This window comes from Rhinolophus hipposideros (genome assembly GCF_964194185.1).
Source record: "Rhinolophus hipposideros genome assembly, chromosome: 3".
NCBI classification, from domain to species: domain Eukaryota; kingdom Metazoa; phylum Chordata; class Mammalia; order Chiroptera; family Rhinolophidae; genus Rhinolophus; species Rhinolophus hipposideros.
The window spans coordinates 41,291,172-41,317,722 of NC_138049.1; the positions used below are offsets into that span (position 1 = coordinate 41,291,172).

General features: G+C 37.9%; 1 protein-coding gene across 3 annotated transcripts in view; it reads right to left on the reverse strand.

Annotated features, from left to right (window-relative positions):
* Window positions 1-4,009: 4,009 nt before the first annotated feature.
* DSE (dermatan sulfate epimerase) overlaps window positions 4,010-26,551 on the reverse strand; it is a 57,392-nt gene continuing 34,850 nt past the window's right edge. For 2 of the 3 annotated variants that reach the window (XM_081045380.1, XM_081045382.1), the window contains 4 exons: window positions 14,752-15,005; window positions 11,162-11,401; window positions 8,810-9,017; window positions 4,016-6,705 (listed from right to left, as the gene is read on the reverse strand). In XM_081045380.1, coding sequence (XP_080901506.1) covers window positions 4,944-6,705; window positions 8,810-9,017; window positions 11,162-11,401; window positions 14,752-15,005 — 2,464 coding nt within the window. In that variant the 3' untranslated portion in view covers window positions 4,016-4,943. Of the gene's footprint in view, window positions 6,706-8,809; window positions 9,018-11,161; window positions 11,402-14,751; window positions 15,006-26,551 lie in introns of all 3 variants that reach the window. The other variant, XM_081045381.1, reaches the window with a different exon arrangement.

Below are 26,551 nucleotides of genomic sequence, written 5' to 3' on the forward strand. Positions count from 1 at the left end.
TAAAGCAAGTTTAAATCCCAGTAACAGCATCCATGCAGGACAAACGGAAGCATTATTCTTTTGAAAACATTATTCTTTTAAACAGTGTGTAATGACATCCTCCCTAGAGACTTTTTCCATGAAAGAAAAAAAATACTTCCTCAGAAGTCATTTTCTAGATTCCAAGTATAATGAGTGAAGCACAGTTAAAAGTCAAACTTATGTTTTCTTTATGTAAGAAGGTTCAAAATTAGAACGGCAAAATGTGCTCATAAGAGTTTCTCCATGTTCTTGTTTTCTGTAACATACTGGTATTTCCATGAACAAAAAGATGTAAGAAGAGAAGATTGCCCTTATGACTTTAGACCTATAAGTCAGCAAATGTATCCTTACGGTAAAATTGGAGCCAAAGATATTTTGTTTTTAAGAGAGAAATATAAAAGACTCAAATATGCTGAATGTAAGATAATTTACTCTTCAGTTCCTTTGACCACTTTCTTATGTTGAAGTATGAACTGTGGAATATGTTGCCAGCACTCTGTGCTGCTCTTACCTCCTGTGGACTTGATTGCAGATAAGTAAGAAAATTTTACGTTTTCCCAACTTTAGTATTCCTCCTAGACACTGCCAAATCTCTCCAGAGGTGACATACTCCCTTACCCATTATGGTGACAAGGATGAGATAACATTGGCTGTAACACGCTATTCACTTTGGAGGCTACAGTTGAGATTTGGGGACATCTGAAAAGCCAGCAAAAGAATATTATAAATTAAGTGAGGGAGATCCAAGATAGTGAAGTAGAGAAACACGGTGCCTGAGCCCTTCTGTGAACACATTAAAATTACAACTAAATTACAGAACAATCCACTTGGAGAATCATCTGAAGTCTAGCAGAACGCAAGTCCTATAACTGAAAATATAAAGCCACACTGAGACTGGTAGGAGGCGCAGTGATGCAGAACGAGCCCCAAATCTGTGTGGCGGCTGAGAACCAGGAGGGATAACTTGGCTGTGGAGGTTGCCCCCAAAGGAGGGAGGGACCTGAGCGCCACACCAGACTCCCTGCCAGAGTACTAGTACCAGAAAAAGGAGCCCCTACAGCAACTGGCTGTGAAAAACAGTGGGTATTTTGACCATTGGGTGGGATGAAAAGCTGCAGGAAACCCAGATACCCTCTTAAATGGCCCCCACACAGGCTCACTTGCTTGCAGGCACTCACCTTAGGATCCGGTGGAGGGACAGCGACTTGGAGGTGTTGGAGGCATACAAGGAGCAGACTGCGGTGAGTGGCTAAAGGTCAAGGGCTGGATGACAGTTGCCATTTTCCCTGTGTGGGGTCCTCTTCTCATGCTGCCGGGCAGGCAGCCACCATCTTTAATGTGTCGAGCCTGCCCCCGAGGCTTACAGCCAAATCTGAATCTGATTGGTCAGGTGAGCTCCACTGCTCCACCCTGCTGACTCACCCTACCCATCTGCCCCAACACCCAACGCACTTTCTCTAGGAGCAGCCAGTCCCACCCATATTGCACTCTTTCTTGGAAAACTATCAGAGTCTGACAGGCCCCAGGCTCATGGCGACTGGCCTTGGTATGCTCTGAGACTTTTGTTGAATAGCCCCAGGGTTTGCACTGTCATCAAACCAGAATTTACATTAACCTGGTGACCACAACTCTTACCCACTCTAATGACTCCGAGACCCTGCCTCACCCAACTTGCAGACCACACAAAGCTCTATCAGCAGCTAAACCTTAAGGGAGCCAGCAGGTGGCAGCAGACCTCAGGGTGCCCTGGGTTTCTGCAGAGCTACCTCAGGCCTGGTACTGGTGGCAGATGTTCTTGGTTTGTAGTGTGGCCTCGCCCATCCGCCTCCAGGTTTAGCACAGGCAGCGAACAACCGTGTATCACTTTGTAGCTCCTACCAGGTAGTCCCCAAACAGTCACAGGCAGTGGGTAGTGACCTGGGCCTGCACTAGAGCCCTTCCCAAAAGGCCTGAGAACCAACATACTTGGAGGTTGGCTTCAGACCACAGCAGAACACTGCCAAACTAGCCCCACAAGTGGCACTCCCAAAGGGCAGCCTCAACAGGCACCAGAGCCTACTGGGGTGAATCCCACTCACTTGGGTAATCCATTCACACCGCAGCCCATAAGCAGTGGATGTTGCTAAATCCCACAGCCAATTAGCCTGAGGACCAATGCCACCCACTGATATGCCAATAGTAATGAAGGCTCAACTATAACAGGAGGGCACACACAATCCACACAAATGACACTCCTAGAGACTGAGAGGTGTGGAGACTGAGAGGACTGGGGGACGGTGTGACTGGGCTCCATGGGGCACCTACCACATAAGGCCACTAGGGAAGACCTGGAGACATAGCAGGGGTAGCAGGGGTACTTATAACAAACAAAATAGACTTTAAAACAAAGGCTATATGAAGAGACAGTGAAGGACCCAGCAATCCCACTTCTGGGTATTTATCTGAAGAAACCCAAAATGCTACTTGGAGATGTGTGCATCCATATGTTCATTGCAGCACTGTTTACAATGGCCAAGACGTGGAGTGAGCCTGGATGTCTGTCAAGGAAAGAATGGATAAAGAGGGTGTATATATATATATATATTATATATATATATATATATATATATATATATATATATATATATATATACACATATGTATGTATGTATGTATGTGTATATATATATATATAATGGAATATTGCTCAGCCATGGCAGGTAATGAGTTCTTGCCATCTGCAGTGCATGGATGGACCTGGAGAATATTGTGCTGAGTGGAATATCAGACAGAGAAAGACAGATGCAATGTGACTTTGCTTATATGTGGAATCTTAAGAACAAAATTAACTAACAAAACAAACTCATAGATACAGAAAACATTTTGATGGTTGCTAGAAGGTTTGGGGGTATGGGTGAAAAAAAGGGGAAGGGATTAAGCAGTATAAATTGGTTGTTACAAAGTAGTTATGGCAATGTAGGGTACAGCATAAGGAATAGAGTCAATAATACTGTGATAACTATGTATAGTGTCAGATGGGTACTAAATTTGTTGGGGTGATAGGAGAGATTTAGGGTGAAGGGATTAATAAATACAAATTGGTAGTTACAAAACAGTCATGGGGAGGTAAAGTACAGCATAGGGAATATAGTCAATAATATGGTAACAACTACGTATAATGCCAGATGGGTACTAGACTAGTGAGGGGGATCATTTCTTAAATTATATAAATGTCTGACCACTATGCTGCACACCTGAAATTAATATAAAATAATATTGAATGTGAACTGTAATTGAAAAATTTAAAAAGGGAGGCAAAAGGGGAATAAGAGGTTCATATTTCCAGGTAAAAACAAATAAACATTGGGGTATAACGTACAGCATGGGGAATATAGTCAATAATATCGTGACAGCATAGCATGGTGTCAGATGGTTGCTGGACTTATCGTGATCACTTCTTTAGTTATATAAATATTGGATAACTATGGTGTACCCCTGAAACTAATATACCATGTTTCCCCAAAAATAAGACTTAGTCAGAAAATCAGCTCTAATGCGTCTTTTGGAGCAAAAATTAATATAAGACACGGTATTATATTAATTAGATTACATTATATTACATTACATTATGTTATATTATAAAGACCTGGTCTTATATTATAGTAAAATAAGCCAGCGTCTTATATTAATTTTTGCTCCAAAAGACATATTAGAGCTGATTGTCCAGCTAGGTCTTCTTTTCAGGGAAACACGGTAATATTGTGTATGAGTTATATTTTTAATAAAAATCTTTAAAAAATTAAAGTTTAGTATTACTCAAATATCAGAAGTTGGCTTTTGTTTTAAATATTTAAAATATGTTTAAACAGGTAAATAAACAGAGAAATTACTTCTTTCAATTCAAATACTACATAAGTTTAATTAATGCATATCCAAATAAACATCTCTTCAAAGTTTTCAAAATTGTTGCATGCATGTTGAATGTAATGAGACAAAGAAGACAGACACTATCGAAAAATCACAATTAGATGTTTATTTAGCAAAATAAATTTAAAGAAAATTTTCTATTAAAAAACATAATCATATCCAAATTTTAACTCCCCCATTCTTTGGTATTGAAATCAATGTTCAGGATATAAAATACATTATTTTGAAGTTTAGTCATTGGGTCTATAACAGTTTACAATAGAAAGAAACCAGAAAATTAAGTTATCTGTAATGGTTTTATTTGTTGAACAACCAATGGATGCATAAAAGCAGTTATGTGTGTGCAGAGTTCAACATCAAGGAAATATTCATTCATAGATACATATTTTCTAATGGAAATATATTTTAAGCTTTTAATGCTTTTCTGCCATCATTTTACTATGTTATCTGAACAGTAATCCAATATGCAGGTGCTGTTATTCACTTAACTAACGAACTACTTTCCAAGGAAGCTGACACCACCATACCAGGACTTAGCAACATTTATTTTTCAACAGGACTACACCATTTTAAAAAAAAGTGTCTGTATTTCTCAGAATTGCGTGCTTCAGTCTTCTCATAAAACAGTATCTGGAAATTGCTAATAGCATTAAATTAACATGAATAAAATCAATTCTATCTAAGTCTTTTTTGTTTCTCGTAAGAAAAAATATTATAAAACCAGACTTTTTGTTTCCTGTAAGAGTGGCATTATGTGGACCGCTAAATTAGCCATGCCAAACACTTCCAGAAACACCATGTGAGAACCGAACTACTCTTACTCGTTTGATACATTCTTTGTGGGTGCCAATGCTGAGTCCTCCATGTCCTTGCCTTCTTGTGTGAAGATTATCTTCCCCTTAATTTGTTAAAATAAATCTGAGAAAAAAATCCAATAACAAACTAGGGCAGTAATTTTTTTTTTTTTTGGCATAGATTTATGACCACAAACGATCAAGCAATGGATAGCTTCAGTGCTAACACTGTGATTGGGAACAAGAAGAGTACAACCATAATAAAACACAGCTATCTATTAGGAGGACTGCATAAAGACATCTTTGGCCATGTAGGCTCTGGGCCCTCTGGAAATAAGTCAGTTGCATTGCCAACATGACAAAGAAAATAGCGATGTTCAGAATCAGGAACAGTCTGGTATACGAAGCAGATAATGATGGGGCTTTGCTGCCAGTAGTTGTCACCATCCGTGCTTGTCCAAACCGGCCTTTCATCAAGCCATCATTTTTGTGTTTCTCGTATGTTATATCTGCAAAATCTAAAAGGTCTTTCATTTCTTCATCTTCATCTATGGGCAGTTCTTTCTGTGCCAAAATCTGAGCTTTCTGTCGAATCTTTTTCTCATTGACTTCAATTTGTGCAAAAATATCAGGGACGGCATCCACAAATTTATAGCGTTTGCCTACCCTTCGGTTTTTCTTTGACTTGCTTTGCTGCTGCTGTTGTTGCTGAGATATGGCGAAGATCCTGTCGATGGCCTCCTCAGTCTGTCTCTTATCTGAAAATCTCAGCAGCCGCTCAGCAGTCTTCCTGAAGCTAGCTGTGTTCCGGACTCGGGATAGGATCTGCTTCTCCAGCAGCTGGAACACTGGCTTAAAATGCTGCAGGTTCTGCTCCACAGCAGCAGCGTAGTCCTTCACCTCAGGGACAGTGGTGCTCCTGATGGCTGAACTCCGGTCAAACAGAATTTTCTGACGATCTGCAATGACCTGTGCAAAGGCGGACTGTCCTGTGGTCTCCCCTGTCCAGAGGTAAATGGCGTAGGCGTGCCGGCTGGTGGCTATGAACACATCCAGTTGTTGAGAGTCCCCATGGATGCTGAAGCTCTGAACATCTACGGATGGCCCTATGAAGAGGTAAGCTGCCCTGGTGATGGGACTTCGGAGGTGCATGGTGACATTCACATAGTTTGTCCCATTGTAGGGATAGCCACGAGGGTATGTCACTGAAGCAAAGGTGGCTTTCTCACTGTAGCCAGTATCATCCATCCAGTACATTTTATAGAGGCCATCTCGCTGCCTGATGAAAGCCCCATGGACCCCATCAACCACAGTCTCCTCAAAAGGGAAATCCACATTGTGGAAGAAGCTTGCTGCTGTCTCCAAAGGGCTCTCCTCTCCCAGATGTATTTCATCCACCAGGAGGAGAAGCTGTGGATGCAGGAGGATCAGATTCCTCTGGACATTCTTCAGATTGAGATGGGGGTTATAAGCTCCCACACCTTCTCCTCGGATGAAAACCACCCCATTTTTCTCCACTGCTGCAACCACTCTCCCTTGACAGCTCGCTGCTAGGTCATGCTTGTATTTAGACCATTTTGATGAGCAATCTTCTGTGACCTGACCCTCCCACGGAGAAAAGCAGCTCTTTGACACAGCTGGGGAAAACATCAAAACATTGTTGAAGAAAGTGTATTTTGGCCCGTAGAGAGCCTCAGTAATGAAAGGTACACCATTGGGAGCAAAAGTAAATGAGTTTTGATCAGGATGCTCATGGCCTGCATTAAAATTTCTCCATCCTTTGATCCAATCTTTGTATTTGTTTCTGTGGACAATGTCATATATTGCACGTCCCCCAAGTTTTCCTGACTTGAAGGAAAGAAAAGACCTATTGATTTCTGCAGGCAATGCACTTCCATAAGTCACGACACCCCAGTCTTCAAAATAATGCAATGTAGGGGTGCCAAAATCTGGAGGAGGAACCGATTTCAAGCTGGCATCATACCTGAAAGAATTAAAAATTAATTTGTTTTCTGGTGGGAGTGAAAATAACACATCAGAACTGCGATGCCACATTTGGTAATGCAGCTGGAAGAAAATAACACCAAAAGCTACCCCGAGCACTGGCAATGTAGACTGTATTAGGGACATTTCTGGGACGTTTCTGAGAACACCCACGGATGTTCAGCATGTGCAGAGGGACACCGTTGGTGAAAGCGAGATGAAGTATCTTTACAACATGTGATTCTTGGGTCTGAATCTGAAATGATTGTTGCTGCTAATCACTAGATGAACCTTCTTCACGTAATGATGTCGGAGCTGCCATCCTAATGACTGGGGCTCACGGAATTAAGCACTTCATCTAAACTTCTGGATGAGGGGCTTCAAGTTTAGACTCTAGCAAGCCTTGAGTTGTAATGAAATATTGTTCTGCAACAATGGTATTATTAAAAGTTTGGTAGAGTACTTTTTGTCCTCTAACAACATTAATTTAAATAGAGTTGAACTTCACATATTAGATTAAATTTATGCCAATATATCACATCTAAGAATATGAACAGATGAAATTCAGGAAACTTATTAATATTGAAGGATTTCTAATTGAAAGCTACCACTGTCTAGCACAGATCCAAAGGTTTTGTTTTAATCTGCAGATGATGTCATGCATCTTTGACAATAAATTACCTCTTTTTATTTATGATAATTTTATCAAAGTCATATAGAAATTAACGTTAAACTTCCACAGTGATTAAGAACACAGGTTTTTGATTCACAAAGGCCACAAAAATAGTAATAAACATGATCGCTGGCTTTAAGGATTTCAGGTAACAGCCTTGACAGGCTCATATGATCTCCTACTCAGAGAAAGAAAAGGCAGACCTGTATTATTAGCTCTTACATACTTTTTCCTGAAGTGAATCAATCACCTATGGTGGAGTTAATCTCACTGGTGTTTGATTTTGGCTGTTCTGTCTGTTGTTTTAGAGTCTCAGTTTCAGGACATCAGAAATTATGTCTCTACCTAGGTCTAGTACAACAATGTTGGCTTAATTTTGTGATTTAACAAATCCAGATACAAGCTGAATTTGCCATCCTTCTCTCAGTTTTTGGTCAGTTTGTACATTCCTATAAGGCAGATTTTAAACCAAGGTAGACTTGGCATTAATCTGACTCCTATAGTCAGTGTTATAGAACTCTCTATGCTACTTATATATTGGTAAAGATTATTAAATAATGACTATTAAATAATGATTTCATACCCCTAAAAGGAGTCAAGAATGGTTGCATTTTAATTTATATTTAGTTCATCTGTGCATATAGTTTTTAAAAATGCTGGCTAAACTATACACAGTTATTCTTTTCTAATGTTATTTTCCTCGTAATTGTTTAAATTTTAAAAAAATAATGAAGAGAAATAATCAAACCACAGAAGCTTATTTTGGAGTTGAATGCAAATTTCAAAAGGCTAAAAAGACATCAGAGATTAATGATTAACTAGTTCCCTGTAATTTTTATTTTAATTTATTGAATGCCAACAGTATATTTGGCAGTACTTTAAAAAGGAGACCCTGGCTTCTCTTTCTGGGCTTAAAAGATTAAGGCAAAAAATTTACATAGTTCTTTTATTATCAAAGTGAAACTGTCAAATACTGCCAAACACTTTTGAATAGTTTTGAAAATTTAGTAACAGCTTTGCAATTAAAAGATTATAATGTTCCATTTACTAAAACAAGACAAAGTATTTTATTACCTTAATTTTTTTTTGGTGTGATTATCAGAATAACCCAGTCTAAATTTTGTGGTTTTCTCTTTGTATGATTTCAAAAACGATATAAATCAAAACATATATATCTATGAAATAGTGTGAGCCTAAGACATCTCTAGTATAAGAAAACCCAAAACTGCAAACAGTAATTAGGTCTTGAATGCAAGGAAATGTTTCTAAAAGAGTTTCAAACACTGTGACATGAATTAAAGTTGCAAGTACTTAGGTGACATAAAGAAAAGTATTTAAAAGTGCTTTAGATTATTCTTTTTTTAATGCAAAAAACTAGCATGCTGTATCCCTCGTTACAATTTCTTTTCAAAACCAGTCCAACGTGTCATACCAGAGAAATTCAGTGTGAAGAGTACACCAGCGCTGCCCTTTGGATGGTGTCCCTGGACCTTCCACCACACGGTTCTTTCTGATTTGGTCAGCCAGCCAGTTACCACTGCCATTACGCATGACAAATTTATCCAGGAACACTAACTGGCTTTCTGGACCATAAAACCAGTTGTAATTTGAGTCTGCAATAGCCACCGTTCTTTGAAACCCTGGGGGAAGAAGTTTGACAGTATTAAGATAAGTTTAAAACCGCACGCTCCCAATAAAGGTCTAAACAATGATTTTTAATCATGTCCGCAAATTAGAATCAATTGTGCATCTTGGACAAAAAATAACCAATAAAACCACAATGCTCATGTTCCTGGGACCAATTAATTCGATTAGAATCCCTCCGAATGTCTTCCACAAATCTTGTGTGTAACTTTTTATTTGTCGTATGTCAACTTGTCATTGGTGATGGAAATGCCACTACCATTAACACTTAGACACACTGCCCACCCTTCTCCTTTCCCAATGTCCATCTATGTGAATTATAGTCGCATAGGTACATACACTATCCTCTTATGTATGGTGAGTTCCTGAACCAAAACTGAGCGCCAGCTTCCTACCAACCCATCCACATCCCACACCAAGACAATAACATAAGATGTTTCAATTTGGCCTCCAATAATAAGGAAGTTATAAGGTTGGGGGGACAAATTGAGCTTCTATAGGAAGAAAACAATTCCCACAGAAGATCCCGCCAGTATGTATTGCTGGAAGTCAAAGCAAAGAGAGAAAATGCAAAGATAATACTGGAACAGGTTAGAAACATAAAAGTAGGTAAGACTGAATGGGCTCCAAGCATTCTTGAAAAAGAATGGGAGAAAACTCTGGGACACACAGGAATAATCACTACTAGAACAGCCACTGTAGAGCAAAAAAGAGACATGTTGAAAAGAGACTGACTTACCACAGAATCCCTTCTAACTGTTACCATGACTGTATTTCCGTGATTTACAGGTAATGTTTTTGCTTCTACCAGTTTAGTGAATGCTCTTCCAAGTAAATCTTATTATAAAATGTGATTTTCTGAATCTTCTACTAATTTGTGAGTCCCCTGAAAACGGGTATGTTTTATTCCTCTTTGAATCCCCTGCCTAGTACAGTGACTGGCAAACAGATGTTCAATAAAAGCCTGTTGAATTAATTGACACAAATATTTGAATTCTTCTCTTACAGGTGTTCACACTGTGTTTTCCACCAGCGTAGAAGTAGCCACGTACACAGCTCACAGCAGACCCAAGCCCTGCTGTTGTTGGCTGTTAGATCTCAGCTCAAATTACAACGCACTGACACCACTTAAAGGTCCCTTCTCTTGATGGCCTTTGTTTATCACAATAAACTATAATACAGGTCTCTTCTGCGTGTCTAAGAACGAGGAATAAAACAGTGGATTCTGAATGTAAGTGTCTAAACTAAATCTTAGTATGGTTCTTTTGCTCTGCAGTATTTTTTGGAAAACTAATCCAATAATCCAATGGATTGGAGATTTTATCCAATCCATGTGTATACAACCAGAGCAAAAAGATTTAAATACCAAATTCTTAACTGTAGACCTAGAATAATCATCTAAAAATTGAACTTCACTGGGGGAAATCCTGATGAAAATCTATCTCCTAAACTCCTTGTAACATATTAGTCCTGCTTAGAAATAAGGAGAATTACAAGGTGCTCCTAGAAATAAACAAATTCTTAAATCATACATATCTTTTTTTGAGAGCTAGTTCTCTTAGAAGACTAAGGTACACAGCAACAAGAGATGAGCTTTACAGCAATTCATTTCTTGGTTAGTTTTCCATATTTTTATACTATTTATTTCAATAAAATATTTAAAGAAAATACTAAATCTCCAACTTAAAACATGTAGGTGCAAACTTTCATTTTGAATCATGCCTATATAGTTTGGATGAAAAAATTATAAACTAAAATCCAAACATCAGGGATCACACAAAAAGGAAAATTAACATGTAATCATAAATGCTGATATTCTGTTCAGAATCATGAAAATGAATTTGTAGATGTGCCCAAGTTTTACATATACAAAAATAAAAGTCCTCTGGAGGCTACAAATTACATTTAATCCTTTATGCTCCAAATTTTACAATACCTAAATCACAAATCCTCACATTAACTCCCAAGATGTTCTGGCTATATAACTCTTAAAGTGAATTTGACTGATTTTTTTGTTTTTTGTTTTTTTAAGTCCTGTTAACCACAACATGGCTGAAACCCCACATTTCTCTAGTCCATTCTCATAACCAGGAAAAATTACAACAGTTCATGTTGTCCCACTTGTGATACCTCACTATACCTGGCAGGATGGTTCTGTACATAAATGCAAAATGTTGTTTCAGCCACGGATGGCCAAAGTGGTTGATGTCAAAATGCCTCTGCACAAGGAACATATACTGGAAGAGCGATCTGGTGGTGTAGCTGCCATAGGCAACCCCTTCATAGAGGGAGCCATCCGTCACCTCTCGGAGCAAGACCAGAGACTTCTCCATGATGGTCAGAACCTGTTTGGTCCACAAGTAGGCTTCTTGAAGATATCCTGAAGAATGAAAACATGTGGAAACAATGACTCAAGCTTTAATAAAACATAAACAAAATATGTGGCCAAATAAAACCCTCAGTTATCTGAGCAGTTTATATTACAAACTGCATTTTGTAAAACTCTCCCTTATCAACATTATAAATAACATCCTGCACTTAATCCAGGTTTGTGATGGGTCCATGATGTAAGTTAAGACGTTCTTGAATACAGGTCATTTATTAAATGAAGATAAACTTTTAAATGAATATCAGTCATTTTCCAATCTTTAATATACTGAAACCACATCACACCTAAGATTATGAATTGCACATAAGTTTATGTCTGCAGGAAAAGATCTGTATATTGGTACTTTTAATTCAATTTTCCTAAAAACTGCTATTTGAAAATAGGTTTTGAAATTACTTTACAAAACTTTCACCACTATTTTATAGGATTTGTAATAAGCTGCAAATATTATAAAGTCTAAATGAGCAGTCTTCAATTTGTTCTGTCATTAGGAGACAATTTCTCATCCTTCTGTGCTTTTCGATTCCTTAGGATCTGAAAAGGCAGCACAGTGGGGTGAAGAGACCATTGGAGGGCAATGTAAGGGTGAAAAAAACCAACTGGGAGTCCAGAATCTGCCAAAAATGAGCTACATAATTTTGTTCAAGCACGTCTTCAATCTGTCACATCCTTCAATTTCCCCAACTGAAAATTAAAGGTCTGAAATCTTAAAAATAAATAAATAAATAAAAAATTAAAAAAAAATCAACTCAGAAATGCTGGCTTTCTATAATTCTTGCAAGACTAGCATTTAGGTAATAATAACAACTCCTCGTATTTCTTTAACATTTGTAATTTACACAGCACTGAACATAATCTTACTTAATCCTTTAACAACCCAATTACGCATTATAACTCCAAAATTACAGCAAGGTTGACTTGTTCAAGACCTCTGGCACCGAACTAAAAATGAACAGGACTTTTGATCTGAACCCAGGTCTTAAGATTTAACGTTTGTTTTGTCTGCCTGTATTTGACACACAACCTGGGAATAAAATTAAGTTCACTGCTCCAAATGTGGGTGGAGTCTTATTGCTTCATTCCCACAGATGTGTGTGATCATCAGTGCTGAACACTCTACCTGGACCTACTAGGTGTGGGGGGCTTCCAGAGGCCCAGGTACCACAGTTCCCAGCCTAAATTCAAGATCCTAGGATAAGGAAATCCTGGATTCCATCTCATGAGGCCAACACCGTTCTCAGGCATGGCTGTGCAGAGGTGACTGTTCATTGTTCCCTGGATTCACTTCCAATGTAGCTCCGCACCTGAATGGCAGTCTTCTGGATAGTTTGCAATTTCCATTCCCTAACTGTTAGGGTTTAAAATTCCAACCATTTTCATCTTTCTCCTCTCTGTATCGTCCATCCGTAACCAGACACCAATGTGACTGATGTTTAAAATCAAGCCTGTTACTCACTGCTCCCTTGATATGTTACCTCATTTTTCTCATTTTTCCTTACAACAACCCTGGTCAAGAGATATGAGACAATCTCGACCAACATACTTTGTAAACTTCCAATCTGTCAATATGATGTACTGATGTTGTTGATGCTATTTTCCCACAATCCATACACCTTACCTGGAATATTCTTCATTATTTTCACTTACCATACCCTATCCATCCTTGAAAGTCCCACGAACATCCTCAAACTCACTTAAAGAACACTGTTCTTTTGAATTCAAAGTTAATACACTCGCATGGTATAGAACTAGAACTTCATGATACCTCATTTCATTCCCTAGTGCTATTATAACTATTAGGTAATCATTTAAACATTTCACATCTGTCTGCTTTCCAACTGATTTGTAAACTGCTTATATGTGATCCTGTGGTCTGTGCACCAAGCCTTAGATGCGATTAGCAGAACAGACAGAAAATTCTAATTCTCCGACTTTTGAGATTTTATGTGAGTCCAGTGGGAACTACAGGTGAGCTCTAAGCCACCTCAGTCAGTATCTATAATGCTGGTCTGGAGGACATAAAATTACGGAAACAGCCTGGCCAAAGCAGCTCCTAAAGTTAGTGAGTATGCCAAGAAAGCAGGAACTGTAAGTCTAATTATTAACTAAGGTGTATAGGACCAGAGATTTCACCCCTTTTCCTGCCCATTCTTATATATGTGTGCCCTGCTTATGTAAGGGCTCCAGGACTGTATCTCAGAGCAACCTATAACTTTCATCAGAAAATAAATGCGTATGAAAACTCCTGTCAGAGGAGAAGTAAAATTTTGATCCAATCTGAACCTTGGGATTAAATTTTGTTTTTGTGAGAGTAGAAGGCAAAGGGACCCAGGATGAAAATTCACCCTCTTAATTAAGCTTTCCTTAAATTATGTACTATCAAGTGAATTTCTATTCCAAGAGAGGCAACCACATATAGTGAAAAGAGACTGAACTTTGAGTTTGGCCAGAAGTAGATGCAAACCCCAGCTACCTTACATGGTTGATATGAGACTTAAATATGGACAAGAATGATCACGCCATACGCTCAATTAATGTTAGTTTCTTTTCCTCTAAGATCTAATTAAAAATGATAGTTGCTTGATGTGACAAGGGAGGAAGCTAATTTTGGGGAAAAATCTGATGTTGGATAATCTATAAAATGCTTATTTATCCTATAGGGAATATAATCAAGAGTTAAATTCTTTTAGATTTGCCAGCTCCAAGTATATATTTAATATCCTAATAATTCACTACGATCTTAGGGCTGCATTTCTTAAATACAATCATATGTAGTCATTTACAGACTTCCACAGGAGTTGCAATTAAGTCAGAATTGCAAGAACAAAGAAAATGTAATATTGGCAATTATGTTATCTATGAAGGCAAAGTCGCTATATGAGCCACAAAAGTCACTCCCAAATTTGACCTAAACGATATAGACTGGTTGTTTTAATTCTTTAGAGAGCAGTGGTGTAATGATACACATTTGTGTACAATGAAAATTCATTTCAAATAATAAATCACCTGTCTAGCTTTTAAAAACTCCATTTATCCCAGCTGACTGTCTTCATTGTCAAAATTCGCTGGAAAAATGAATACTGACCACTTCTCCTGTGCTGTAAGAATAGGGCTTGGGAAGCCATAATTAAATAACCTGCAAGCTAATATAACTATCAGAAATGAGAAAAGAGATGTCTCGAAATTCACTAAGAGATGCCGTAGGTATTACCTCATCTCATAGGCTTAGTTGGGATCCAAGTACGAACATGACTAAGACTGGTTAGGAAAATGCTTGGGTCACAGCATGGCAACTATGACTCATGGCAGCTTGGGTATCCTTTGGCTGTGTCCACACGCACCTTGGTTCATCAGAACTAGGCTTCCTGTGAGCAAAGCCATGCAGTTGGTGGGCTGATGATTGTGCAGATATTGAAATCCCCATCCTCTCCTGTATGAAGTTTCATACATATATCCGGAGGCATTGGCAATCACTTCAAGAAACTTCTCCTGTTGTGTCTTGCTCAGGTAGTTGTACAAGAAGTCATAAGCAGTGGCAAAACCAACCAGGGAGTGAGCGAGCGGAACTTCATCCCAGGGAGCATCTTTCACCAACCTGCAAAGGAAAATACGCCATGCCAATGAGTGCAGCAAGGCTCACAGCTTTCATCACACTGGTTAAATGTCTATTACTCAGACTAAAGGACACAATTGAAGATATAATCCAAGAGGTTCAAGAACATGGAATCAGCTTCCCTCCACATTAGCCATATACATCAAGTTTGGCTAATGTGAAAATTACAGAGGTAACACTTTTCTCTCTCAGGCTTCTGGCAACATCGAGGTGGTGAGAAACTTTACTTTTAATTTTTCACTCTTGATGAGAGGTAGTGGAATATGTTCAAAGAGACCTAAAGTACCTAACATGCAGTAGCAAGGCAAAATTCTCTGGTGCAGCCATCTAAGTAGCTCTCACCGTGCCCTTCTTACCTGAGTAAGAGGTTCTCAATTCTGTTCTTACGGCCGCCTTACTAAAACGGTCGAACATGTATATCCCATCTTATTTCCCATAGGCTGGTCAAGGTGAAGGTAGCATGATCTATAGTTTGTGACCTCTCAATCTGGACAGGCCCACGTGATCAGCACCATGAGAGGGAGAGTGGCTTACACGTTGGTATAAGTGAGTGAAATGAACTGATTCTATTTCTATATCTCATTCTTCTCATAAAATGAACTGCAATGCTTTTAAGGTCTGTTGAGTATCTTCCCGAGAAGTCTGACTACTGATCTGTGAAGCATTGCACTGTCAGTTTCCAGGAAGCCAAATTTCTGCTTGACTTGCTACATTATTCGGCAAGCATTTTAATAGGGTGTAGCCTGCATTAAACAGGAAGCTAACAAGGATCTTTCACAATCACCATTCTATGGAATTATCCAGAAAACCCTCCCCATCTGTTCAGGATGTATTTGAATAACCTCTAAGAGGGAAACAAATGAAGAGTGTGCAGTTCTTGTGGGAGGTGGAAGAAAGCTCTCAGGGATTAGACTAAAGCTTAACATTTCTATGCCCATAAACCTCTTTTGGCAATCTAGCGAAGCCTTAGCCTCTTTCGCAGTATGTTTTAAAATTCCTAAGATAAAATATGTAGGGATACAAGGAAATCTATTACTTTGAAATACAACTATCAATACAGATATTTTTAAAAATTGTGATGCACGTGCTTCTTTATTAAGGCATTAAATAAGATTTAACAGCACGGATAGTAACTAACAATTTATAAGTCGTGATGAGCACAAGCAATATTTTGAAGTATCTATAATAACTATCATGTGATATGAAAACACCTGTGATGTCTATCTGTGACAGAGTTACAGGCTCTCCCAATGTCACTGTAGTTGGTTACCTATATTCAGCATTTGGAGGAAATGCTAATTTCGGTTAGAGTTGGTAAAAATTAAGATGCAACATTTCCCCCAAATCCCAGGTTAAGAATACTTAAAAATGGTCGAGAGACTACTTCTTTTATACTGTGTCCTCCCATTAAGAATTTATATTAAATAAGTGATCTTGGTGAGGCCTTTTCTGGTCGCCCTGTCAGAATTTCAACATCACTCCCCAACCAGCAATCTCTCATTTCCCTTCCTGTTTGTCTTCTTAGCGTGTGTGTACTGAATGTATATGTATCCCCTACTGGAATTTAAGTTCTGTAAGGGCACGATTTCTTTTTTCCCCTCTGTTGTATTCACTTTTGAATCCCCAATCCTATAATGGTGTCTGGCATCTAGCAGATTCTCGATAAGTATTTTTGGAAAGAAAGGAAAAAGGTAAAGGAACAAGCTTATAGAATTAGGCCACACAATGAATATGCAATCATTATGAAATTGGTAATTTGGAGGAATCCCTTGGTATTTCATAATGATATCAGTGTTTGGTTAGCTGTGCTAGTGATACAGCCTGGTGCTAAAGTGGCAAAGGTAGATGAGTTTCTTAACCATTTGGTCACCCACAAAGCTGCCTTGCCAGTCCGCTTGCCAGTGTGTGTACTGTTTGTAAACAGAGTGTGAAGAGTATGAATTCCCTATCTCCAGGAAAAACAACAGCTTATACTGGAAGTTTACTGTGAAGGCGTTAGGAACACAGTCTTCACTGATTTATGGTGACTGGTAAGCCAGGATGAGAATACAAGTCATTTGTTTTCCAGCTCTGTGACTTCGCACCATATCACATTGCATCTATAAACTAAAGCATATATACCTAGCCATGAGAGAGGTGTCATTAACAAATTACTACCATCTACTGAAACCTGACGTCTGATTAACCAATGAACTTATTTTTAGAGATAAAAGAACACTGAATATAATTCTCATACTTCAGGTAATATTACTAGGCAGTTTCTGTGAAAATTTCCAAGCTTCCACATAGTTGCTTATTCCAAACAGTTTTAAATTCAACAAAATACTAGCATACTGATTTAAAAAAACACACAAAACTTTATGGAACTATCAAGTTCATCACTATGTTGTTATGAAACATGACCTGTAATAGCTTTATTTCTAAAAGGTTACTTAAATGCTTTACCAATACTATTACCCACCCTCAAATACAAAGTGCATGGAAGAGAGCATATTTTACTCTCCTGGAAAACAAAGGAAATTTGCTTTTAGCCCATGGACGACAACAAACAAACTATCTTATATAATGCGATCCTGATCAGTGGTTAATCAATTTATTGGAAAGGCTGGTTAAGTGGGGAATCATTAAAAAAAGACACAAGTATTAATTTTTGAATTTTATTTCAGCTTAAAATATCCGTATGTACATATATCCACCAACCATTTGAAGGTGAGCTGAACGCCTTTTCTTTGAATATGGGTCTACAGGTTGGAGTTTCATCGCTCCATCCTGCAGATAACATTATCATCACAATTTCTAGCTTTATTCTCTTTATAATCTAGAAGAAATTAAAGATAACTTGAAAGATTGTAGAATCCTTCCAGATTTTTTAGGAGTCTTCCCCTAAACTTTCACAAATTTCACCCAGCAATAATTTATATCAACATTATGACAGCAATATTTTACAGTAAGTCGTTCCAAAGCATTTAAGTTGGTTTTAGAAACATTCTTTTACTTTTGAACTCACACTTATTCTATTTATATAATAGTATTAAAATTGTATAATTATAGTATTAGTAAAACTGGCATCAACTGTCTTAAGAACAAATACAACTGGTATTTGCGAAGCACATAACTCTACTAGTGGGAAGAGAAATGAATGGACATACAGACAGGTGGACAGGCCTTGACATGCCTCCCAGCATTCTGAGAGTTGCTGCTAGGTTACACAAGGATTGGAGGTTAATTTCACTGGCAAGTCAGTGAAGAGGAAGTTAGGTAGGAAAACTTTTACTGTATTTCATTTTTTTTATAAACTATACTTTCTCCCTTTGGAGAGATGTTCTTAAAGTAAGGTCCATGGACCCCTGGGATCTCCAAGACTCTTTTAGGGGATCCCAAGTAAAAATTATTTTCAGAATAATATAAAGATGGTATATGTTGATAGTTGCACTTGTCGTCCAAAAGCAATAATGGCTAAATGCTGGCACCTTAGCAAGAATCCAGGCAGGGGCACCAAACTGCTCTAGTAATCCTTGTATGGTTCTGTACTGCTGCCATTTACTCTAAGCTAAAAAAAAAAAAAAAAAAAAAAAAAAAAGGCCATGTTCATTGAAGAATATTCTTCATAAAGTGGTAACAATTATTAATTTTATAAATTCCAGCCCTTTGAGCACATGTCTCTTCAATATTCTGTGTGATGAAATGGGAAATATGTAAAAAGCACAATGGATACCAAAGTGCAGTAACAGTCACTAAGAAAAGAAATTGTGTAGAGTTAAGAGTTAAAACTAGCTGCTTTTTTTTCAAGAAACATCATTTTTACATGAGAAAAATGACTAATTGACAAACTATGGTCATTTAGACTCGGGTGTTTAAGTGGAAGTTTTCTTAAAAATGAACAGGAAGCCTTCTAGCTCAAGGAAAACTGAGCCTTAGTTGCCAATGACAAAACTTGAGCTTTGAAGCAAAAATAAGAATTTTGCAAAGTGTGTATCTGCTACCCTAAGCTTTAGAGCTTACAAATATATAGTTATATAAAAGCAACACACTCCTAAATTACGCATGGGTCAAAGAAAAAAATCATAAGCAAAATTATAAATGACTACAAATGATAATAAAAATACAACATGTCTGAATTTGTGGGATGCAGCCTACACAGTCTTTAGAGGAAATTTTATGGCACTGCAAGTTTTATATCAGAAAAGAAAAAGGTATAAAATAAATGTTCTAAGTTTCAACCTTAAGAAGCTAAAAAAGGAAGAAATCTTAAATCCAATGTTAACAGTAGAAAACAAATAATATAGACAAGACAAAAACATATGAAATACAAAACAGTCAATAAGAGAAAATCAACAAAGGCAAAATTGGTTCTCTGAAAATACAAATAATGGTTGAATCCAGGAATTGAGTATGTAAGTAGATATTAACTATATAATCTTAAAATTCTATGTATGATTGAAATTTTTCAAATTAAAAAGTTCAGAAAAAAATGATAATTTATAAATGTTGGCTCAGAAACAATTATAATAATTGTGCGTATTTTTATACATTTATTTATCTTCTAAAATTCAATATAAATTTTATAACATGTAACATTAAAAACATGCAATCTATTTCGAACATAACATGATACATAAAGGGTAAGTAAGTACTCTAGGACCAAGAGTACAAATCTAAAGATTCTGTCATCAAGGTTTTTCCAAAGAAAAGGATTAGCTAAATTGTTATCAACCTTATAGTATACTGAAGCCATGGCACACCCTCCTCCCGCCAGAGTGGACAATTAGCTATTTAGAACTTGTGGTAGGCAGAATAACAGTCCCCTGAAAGATGTCCACATCCTAATTCCTAGAATCTATGAATATATTACCTTCCAAGGCAGAAGGGACTTTGCAAATGTGATTAAATTTAGGACCTTGTGGGATGGGATTATCCTAGATTATCTTGGTGAACCCAATCTAATTACATGGGTCCTGAAAACCAGAATCTTTCCCGGCTGTGGTCAGAGAAAAATGTATCTACAGTGGAAAAATCAGAGAGATGCAACGTTGCTGGCTTTGAATATGGAGCAAGACAAAAAGAAAGGAATGTATGTAGCCTCTAAAAGCTGGAAAACGTCCAGGAAAGTCTAGAGCTCCCAGAAAGGAATGCAGTCCTAACACCTTAATTTTAGTCCAGTGAAACCTATATTAGACTTCTAATCTACAGAAATGTAAGGTAACACTGTGCTGTTTAAGTCACTAAGTTCGTGGTAATTTGTTACAGCAACAATAGGAAACTAATATAAAACCCCCCTGTCATAAATGACTACCAGAGATTTAAGGAAATTCCATAATAGAAAAGAACAAAATGATAAATGCACCAAATTAGCAAAATGATAAAAACAAACCATGCAGGTAGAAAAAAATTCAAAACTAAAAGAAGCTCTTGAAAATGGAAAACAAAATAGCAGGAAGACAAGCTCAATAGAAAGGCTGAAGGAAAGTTGAAGAAATATCAAGAAAGCAGGGAAATGAGACAAAGAAAACAGGAAAGAAAAGAAAATTAGAGGGTTGGCCCAACAGGTTGAACGTCAGAATAAGAGAACCAAAACAGAAAACAAAGAAAAACAAAGGAGAAGAAATCAAATATATCAAGAAAATTTCTGGAACTACAGGGCATGAATTTCCAACAAGTGCACAAGACATGAATGAAAACAGACCCATCCCAAATCAAACCAAGGCACATGATCCCACAATATCCTAACAGTGGTGATAGAAAAGACTTTAAAATCTATAAAGAAAAATTAGATTTCAGTCAAAGCATCAAGAATCAAAGTGGGATCAAACATCGCAATAGAACATTAGAAGCAAGAAGACAACAAAACAATGCCTCTTAAACTCAAAGAGAGAATTTTCAGACTATAATTCCACACCCAGACAAAGCTTTCATTTAGACACTGGGACTGAAGAATAAACACATGTAGACATCTAAGGTTGCAAAATTTACTTCTCTTGAATATTTTCTCGGGAAACCAGTGGAGAATTTCTCCATCCAAATTAGGCTACGTGTCAAAAAAGAAGACAACATGAGATTCATGGCAGGGCATCCGAGAGAGAAAAGGAGAACAAGTCAAGAGCCGTACAGCAGATCTAGATGACAGTAAGTCACAGGGCTCTGGCAGTTATTTCTTCAAGATGAACTGTTATGAATAAGGTCTTATTGAGAATGTCTTGTGTGAATGAACTGAGAGAAAATTTACATAACTGAGGAAGTCTGTCTGGTAATTAGTGATAAATGTATAGGAAACTACGCAAATAAAACAAGAAAGCTGTTATTAATCCTAGAGAAAGCAAAAAGTTGTATGCAAATTGAAAAGGGATCATTAAACATATGATATGGTTTAGTTGTCAATAGCTTTTGCCTTTTTAAAATATGCAAAGACAGTATCCATCTCATTAAAACTATGACATAATCTATATTGGAAGGATGGAGGGACAAGAGAAGGTCCATGTTGGTGGTGGATGGTATATGTGAGAGAGAGCTGAGTAATCCATCCACATGCTATGGAACGCCAATGGTTGCCTACAACCACCCAAAGCTAGGACAGTGGCATGGGACAGCTTCTCCTCGGAGCCCCCAGAGAGAACCAACCCCACTAATACCTTGATTTCAGACTTCTAGCCTCCAGAAGTGTAGGTGAATTGATCTGTTTGTTTTCACCTGCCATCACTGCCTTCTTCTTGCTGCTGCCCGAACACTCCCATTTATCATTAAGAGCAATCCCCTAACATTCTGACAACACAACACGAAAAAGGGCAAATAATTACCTGTGATATAAAGTTGAAAAAGTGAGAGACACTTTAACAATGGCAAAAACTGTACTCAAATTGCTAACTCTTGCCACCCTAATGGTAGGAATATATCAAAACCCAAATGAGGGGGTCTTCAGGTGCTAGGATACACATGAAATAGTCTTTTACTTTTTCTCACGGCTCGATAAGGTTAGCATTTACCCAAGATGCCCACTTTCTAACACTTTATCAAAAATTTTTCTCTTTTATAATTTGCTTTTTAAAGGTTTTGCTAAAGTTTCCTTTTTAAAACAGTGAATGAACTGCATGGCTGATTTTATTCTAGGCTCCAATAGGAAATAATGTACTGAAGAATTTATTCCACTCAGCCCTGGAAACCTGAAATGTAGTCATTAATCCCTGGCGTGCTCTTTTTCCTAATGAAAAAAAGATGCTTCATAATATATTTTAGGAACAAATACTCTAAACACTCACTAGAAATACGGAATAAAGAGGCCACCTCAAAGAGTGCAGTAGTTCTTTCCCTGGAGCTATTCAACAGGGGGGATACTGAGAAGAGATTCTCTGAAAAGGAAGCATGTGTTTATCAGAATGTTAGGCAGAATGTTCGAATTATCAATCACAAGCTAGTAACAGATTGTGGAATGAATATAATGGGTTACATCATATTTTTAGTGGAATTTAGTGGGATAGAAGAGAACAGAGAATAGTAGACTACAAAGCATGACTCAAATGCAAAAGCTGATTTGTGCAACTTTTACTTATATATCTACATATGTAGAGTTAAAGTTATGTGTACATTGGGTTGTAATGTCAACTGTTTCTTACTGTGGGTCACAGTCAAAAAAGGCTTAAAAACCACTGTCTAATAGAAGGCAAAGGTGACACCAAACAAGCAGCCCCTCAGATGCATCTTGAAGGCAGTGGACATGGGGGCCCAGGTTCTGTGCGTGCAGCTGAGTTCAGTCCTGGCCTTCCCAAAGCACTTTCCAGCAGAGAGGGGGTCTGGAGCCAGCACTGAGGGAAATCCCCTTGTGAGATCATCAGGACGGAACCCAGGACACCAGAGAAGTTCAGAATGTTCGAAGAAGAGGGCAGTGTGACAGAGGCAGATGTGAAACACTAAATGAGCCCAGGCAGTCAAAGCAGGAAGAAAAAATCATTTATCACTGTGTGGAAAAACAACAATAAAACATCTCTTGTCGCCGGAAACAATTCTGTTTGGCTTTGAAGCCATTTACATTCCAGAGAAAGAATGAAAAAATGCCTATGAATAGCACCCTATACCAATAATGTTTATTTTATTTCATGTCCTGGGGACACAGTTTCAAGGAATACTTCTTAAAAAGTAATTTGGCAATGAAGTGGAAAAAGCCAGCATAGGATTTTTCTTTGAATCATAAAAAATGTGCAGATGTACTATCTCATATGTTACCACAAAAACAATGAATGAAAACACTAAATTTAAGTTATGAGTCAAACTTGAGAGCTATCTTCAACATGCCATGGACATTAAACACTTTCCAAAATTTTCGAACTAGAGTGATCTATGTCATATTGAAAATAAAAGTAGACCACACTCCAAAGGCTGAATGTAATCACGTTCTCTCCATCTTCTCTGACCAAGTGACAGGCCACGATAGAAAAGCAAAAGCCAAAGATTCACACTGGCTTCCATAATACTTTAAAATCCTTCCCTAGTCGACAGGTTCTCCAAAGAGGGAAAAATAGTAAATTCCATGTGGTTTTTCAAAATTATGGTCAATAGTTTTAAGGCGGGAAAAATACTGAAGTTTTTGCAGGATGTGTGGATTTATTCTTATCTCTTCCTTCCGCAGATTTTTTTCTTGTCGTAGTGAATACACTGTAAATGAATCACAGAAATGAACTAAAATTTACTCACAAAATGTTACAAGCCTAAGTTGCTATCCACACTTCATCAATAATCTTTTTTTTCCCTTTTTATAACCTCAGGAGAAATAGTATAATTCACTTAAAGCTGATGCCTTCTTTTTGGAGCACTGTCTGCACAACGTTTCATTTTGGCTCCAGAAAATGATTTGAGGACACCCACGTGGCTGGAATGCTCTGTTAGCACCTTGCCTTTCATTCTTCTGGTTGTTATTCATTAATTTATTATGGCAGGCCTACTTTAATTAAATCTAACCTTTGAACTTTCCTTCTACATTTTTTTTTATCATCAACAGAAACTATGTTGTACTTGAAAGCCTATTTTGTATAAACTCTTTTCTCTTCGGGTGACAACATTTTTTTTAAGTCACAATACACTATCGGCAAACAGGAAGTAGGTAAAAATAATGCTTGAGAGAGGTGAACTTGACATCTCGTCTTAGATCCACGGGCACTTCAAACTCAGTAAACCCAAAACCAAACGCTTTATTAGCATTTCCCAACAGCTCCAAGTTTTACAATTTCACCGACAGGTCCCACCATCCTGTCAGCATTCCATAGAGATATTTCTCATCCTCTATATCCTCAAATACAATTGTCAAGTTTTACATATGCTAATTCTTAAAACTTTCTGGAAATCATCATTTCTTTCCATTCTCAGAACCCCAGATCCAGACTGGGAGAAGTTGCACAGGTCAGAAGGGCCCAGTTCTGCTATAGATAAATTGTTAACAAAAATAAAGGGATGAAGGGGAAACTGCACATAAAAAAGGACTTTAAAAAGATAGTTTTTAAAATGAGCAAGGAAAAACTTGTGCCTAGGGACGCTCACTTGAATGAACTATAAAGAAATCCAGGCACGTGATGACTAGAAGCTAGGGTAGTCTTCTTGGGGACAGAGAGGACTATCAATGGGATGGGGCCCATGGAGGGGCTTCTCCGGGGGGGCTGGAAATTTCCATTTTTTGATCTGTGCTGTAGTTACCAGGGCACTTGCTTTAGTTGCTTTATTAAGCTACAGATTCATCTGGATGGTGTTCTTTTTCACTTTGCAATGAAATGTTAAAAAGAAAAAACCCTCACACAAATCTGATCACATTACTGATCCGATCAAACCCTTCAATGGTCTCATCGTGCTTGTAAAGAAAAGTTCAAGCTCCTTCACGTGGTGGACGAGGCCTTGTAGCATCTGGTTCTCTACTCAAGCCTCAAAGTTTGCTAGTTTCCTCCGTACATTCAATTTTCAGTTCATCAAAAGCACTCTGCTTTCTTATGTCACAATCTCTGAACATCAGTCAGTCCTGCTTGGAACAATCAAACACGCTCTCTTCCCCCTTCACTGATTCCTATTTGTCCTTCAGGTCCCAGCAGGAAAGCCTTCCCCTATGCCCCAAGGTTGGGTGAAGTCTTCCCATCACACCCCGTACTTTCCCTATCATAATATGTCTCATCTTCATTAATACTGTCTATTAGTTTATATCTTCCAGAGAACAACTTAAAGCAAGGGGTATAACTTGTCCTTAAATTCCTGTATCTCCCAATACCTACCACAATGCACAGAACAGAACAAAGACACAATAAACTTACAGAAAAACATCTGCATATATTTATTATAAGTGAAAATTGCCTTTGTCAGCATCAATTTACAAGAACACAAAATATAAACAAAGTAATAGTTAAAGCTAACTCATTCTGCCAAGTACTTCTTTCATTAACTCATTTAATCCTCTAAACAATACTATGAGGTATTATATATTTATTACCAACTTACAGGAGACTGAGCCGTTGCAGGCACTAAGTCACACCGTTCATGAATGGGATGAGTACACAGGCAGCCTGGCTCCACAGTCCTTGCCTTTAATTCCAATAAAGTACCATCTCCCACCACCTAATATTACTACCGTTCATTTCAAAGATTAAAGCAGGTAGCTTTAAAGTCAAAAATCCCAAACTTTTATTGAGGTTATCTGATAGGGAACATTCATGAACATTACAGACATGTTTAGATGCTGGATGCCAAAACTCACGGGATTAGGGAGGAGAGAATACCAGGTGTAGGAGGAGCGCTTCCAAGAGCAGGTAACCTGAGACTCTGGTAAACCAGACCAAGATGTCAAATCCTGACATACCTCCTCCGGCCTCCAACTGGGCCAAAGGTACAATATCTCTGTAATTACACGCTGACAACAGGTAGGTCCTCAGAGTGAAAGAGAGGCCAGACAAATATGAGCACACAGAGCACAAGGTATCAAATCAGATTCGAAGCTGTATTCAGATCCAGGGCTTCTGCTCTTGGTAAGCTAAGACCCTCAATCAAAATAAGATCATGTATTCATTCAGTATAAGTTATTAGTGTCTTTGGGGTAGGTTGAACATATCTGGCTCTCAGGACTCAATGGTAAGACCTGATGACGGTGCCACTCTCAATAAGCTTATGTGGAGTTGGGGGACAAACAAATAAACTAAATAAGCCAGTGAGGAAGGCAAACAAATAAACCAAGAATTATAGTACAGGTGAAACAGCCTATGAGTTCTGCATGGGTTCCTCGGTATATTTGAATCGCACTGGCCAAGGCGTGAGTAGAAGTTAGACACCAGGAGGTTTCTAGAAAGAAAGGCTTCTTTGGGGTTGCATCTTGAAGACATACACTCTTGATCAGAGAACCAGATAAGTAATCCAGTTACAACTGCAAACCAATAAGTCACATGAAAAATATAAATTATGGGAACTGAGAGGGGTAAGAGGCTAGAGAAAATGTTATGGAGGAAGAAGTGAAATTGGTTGCTGAAGGCTGGATAAGAGAAAAGAGGCTGGATAAGGGAAAAGAGAAAGAAAAGGGA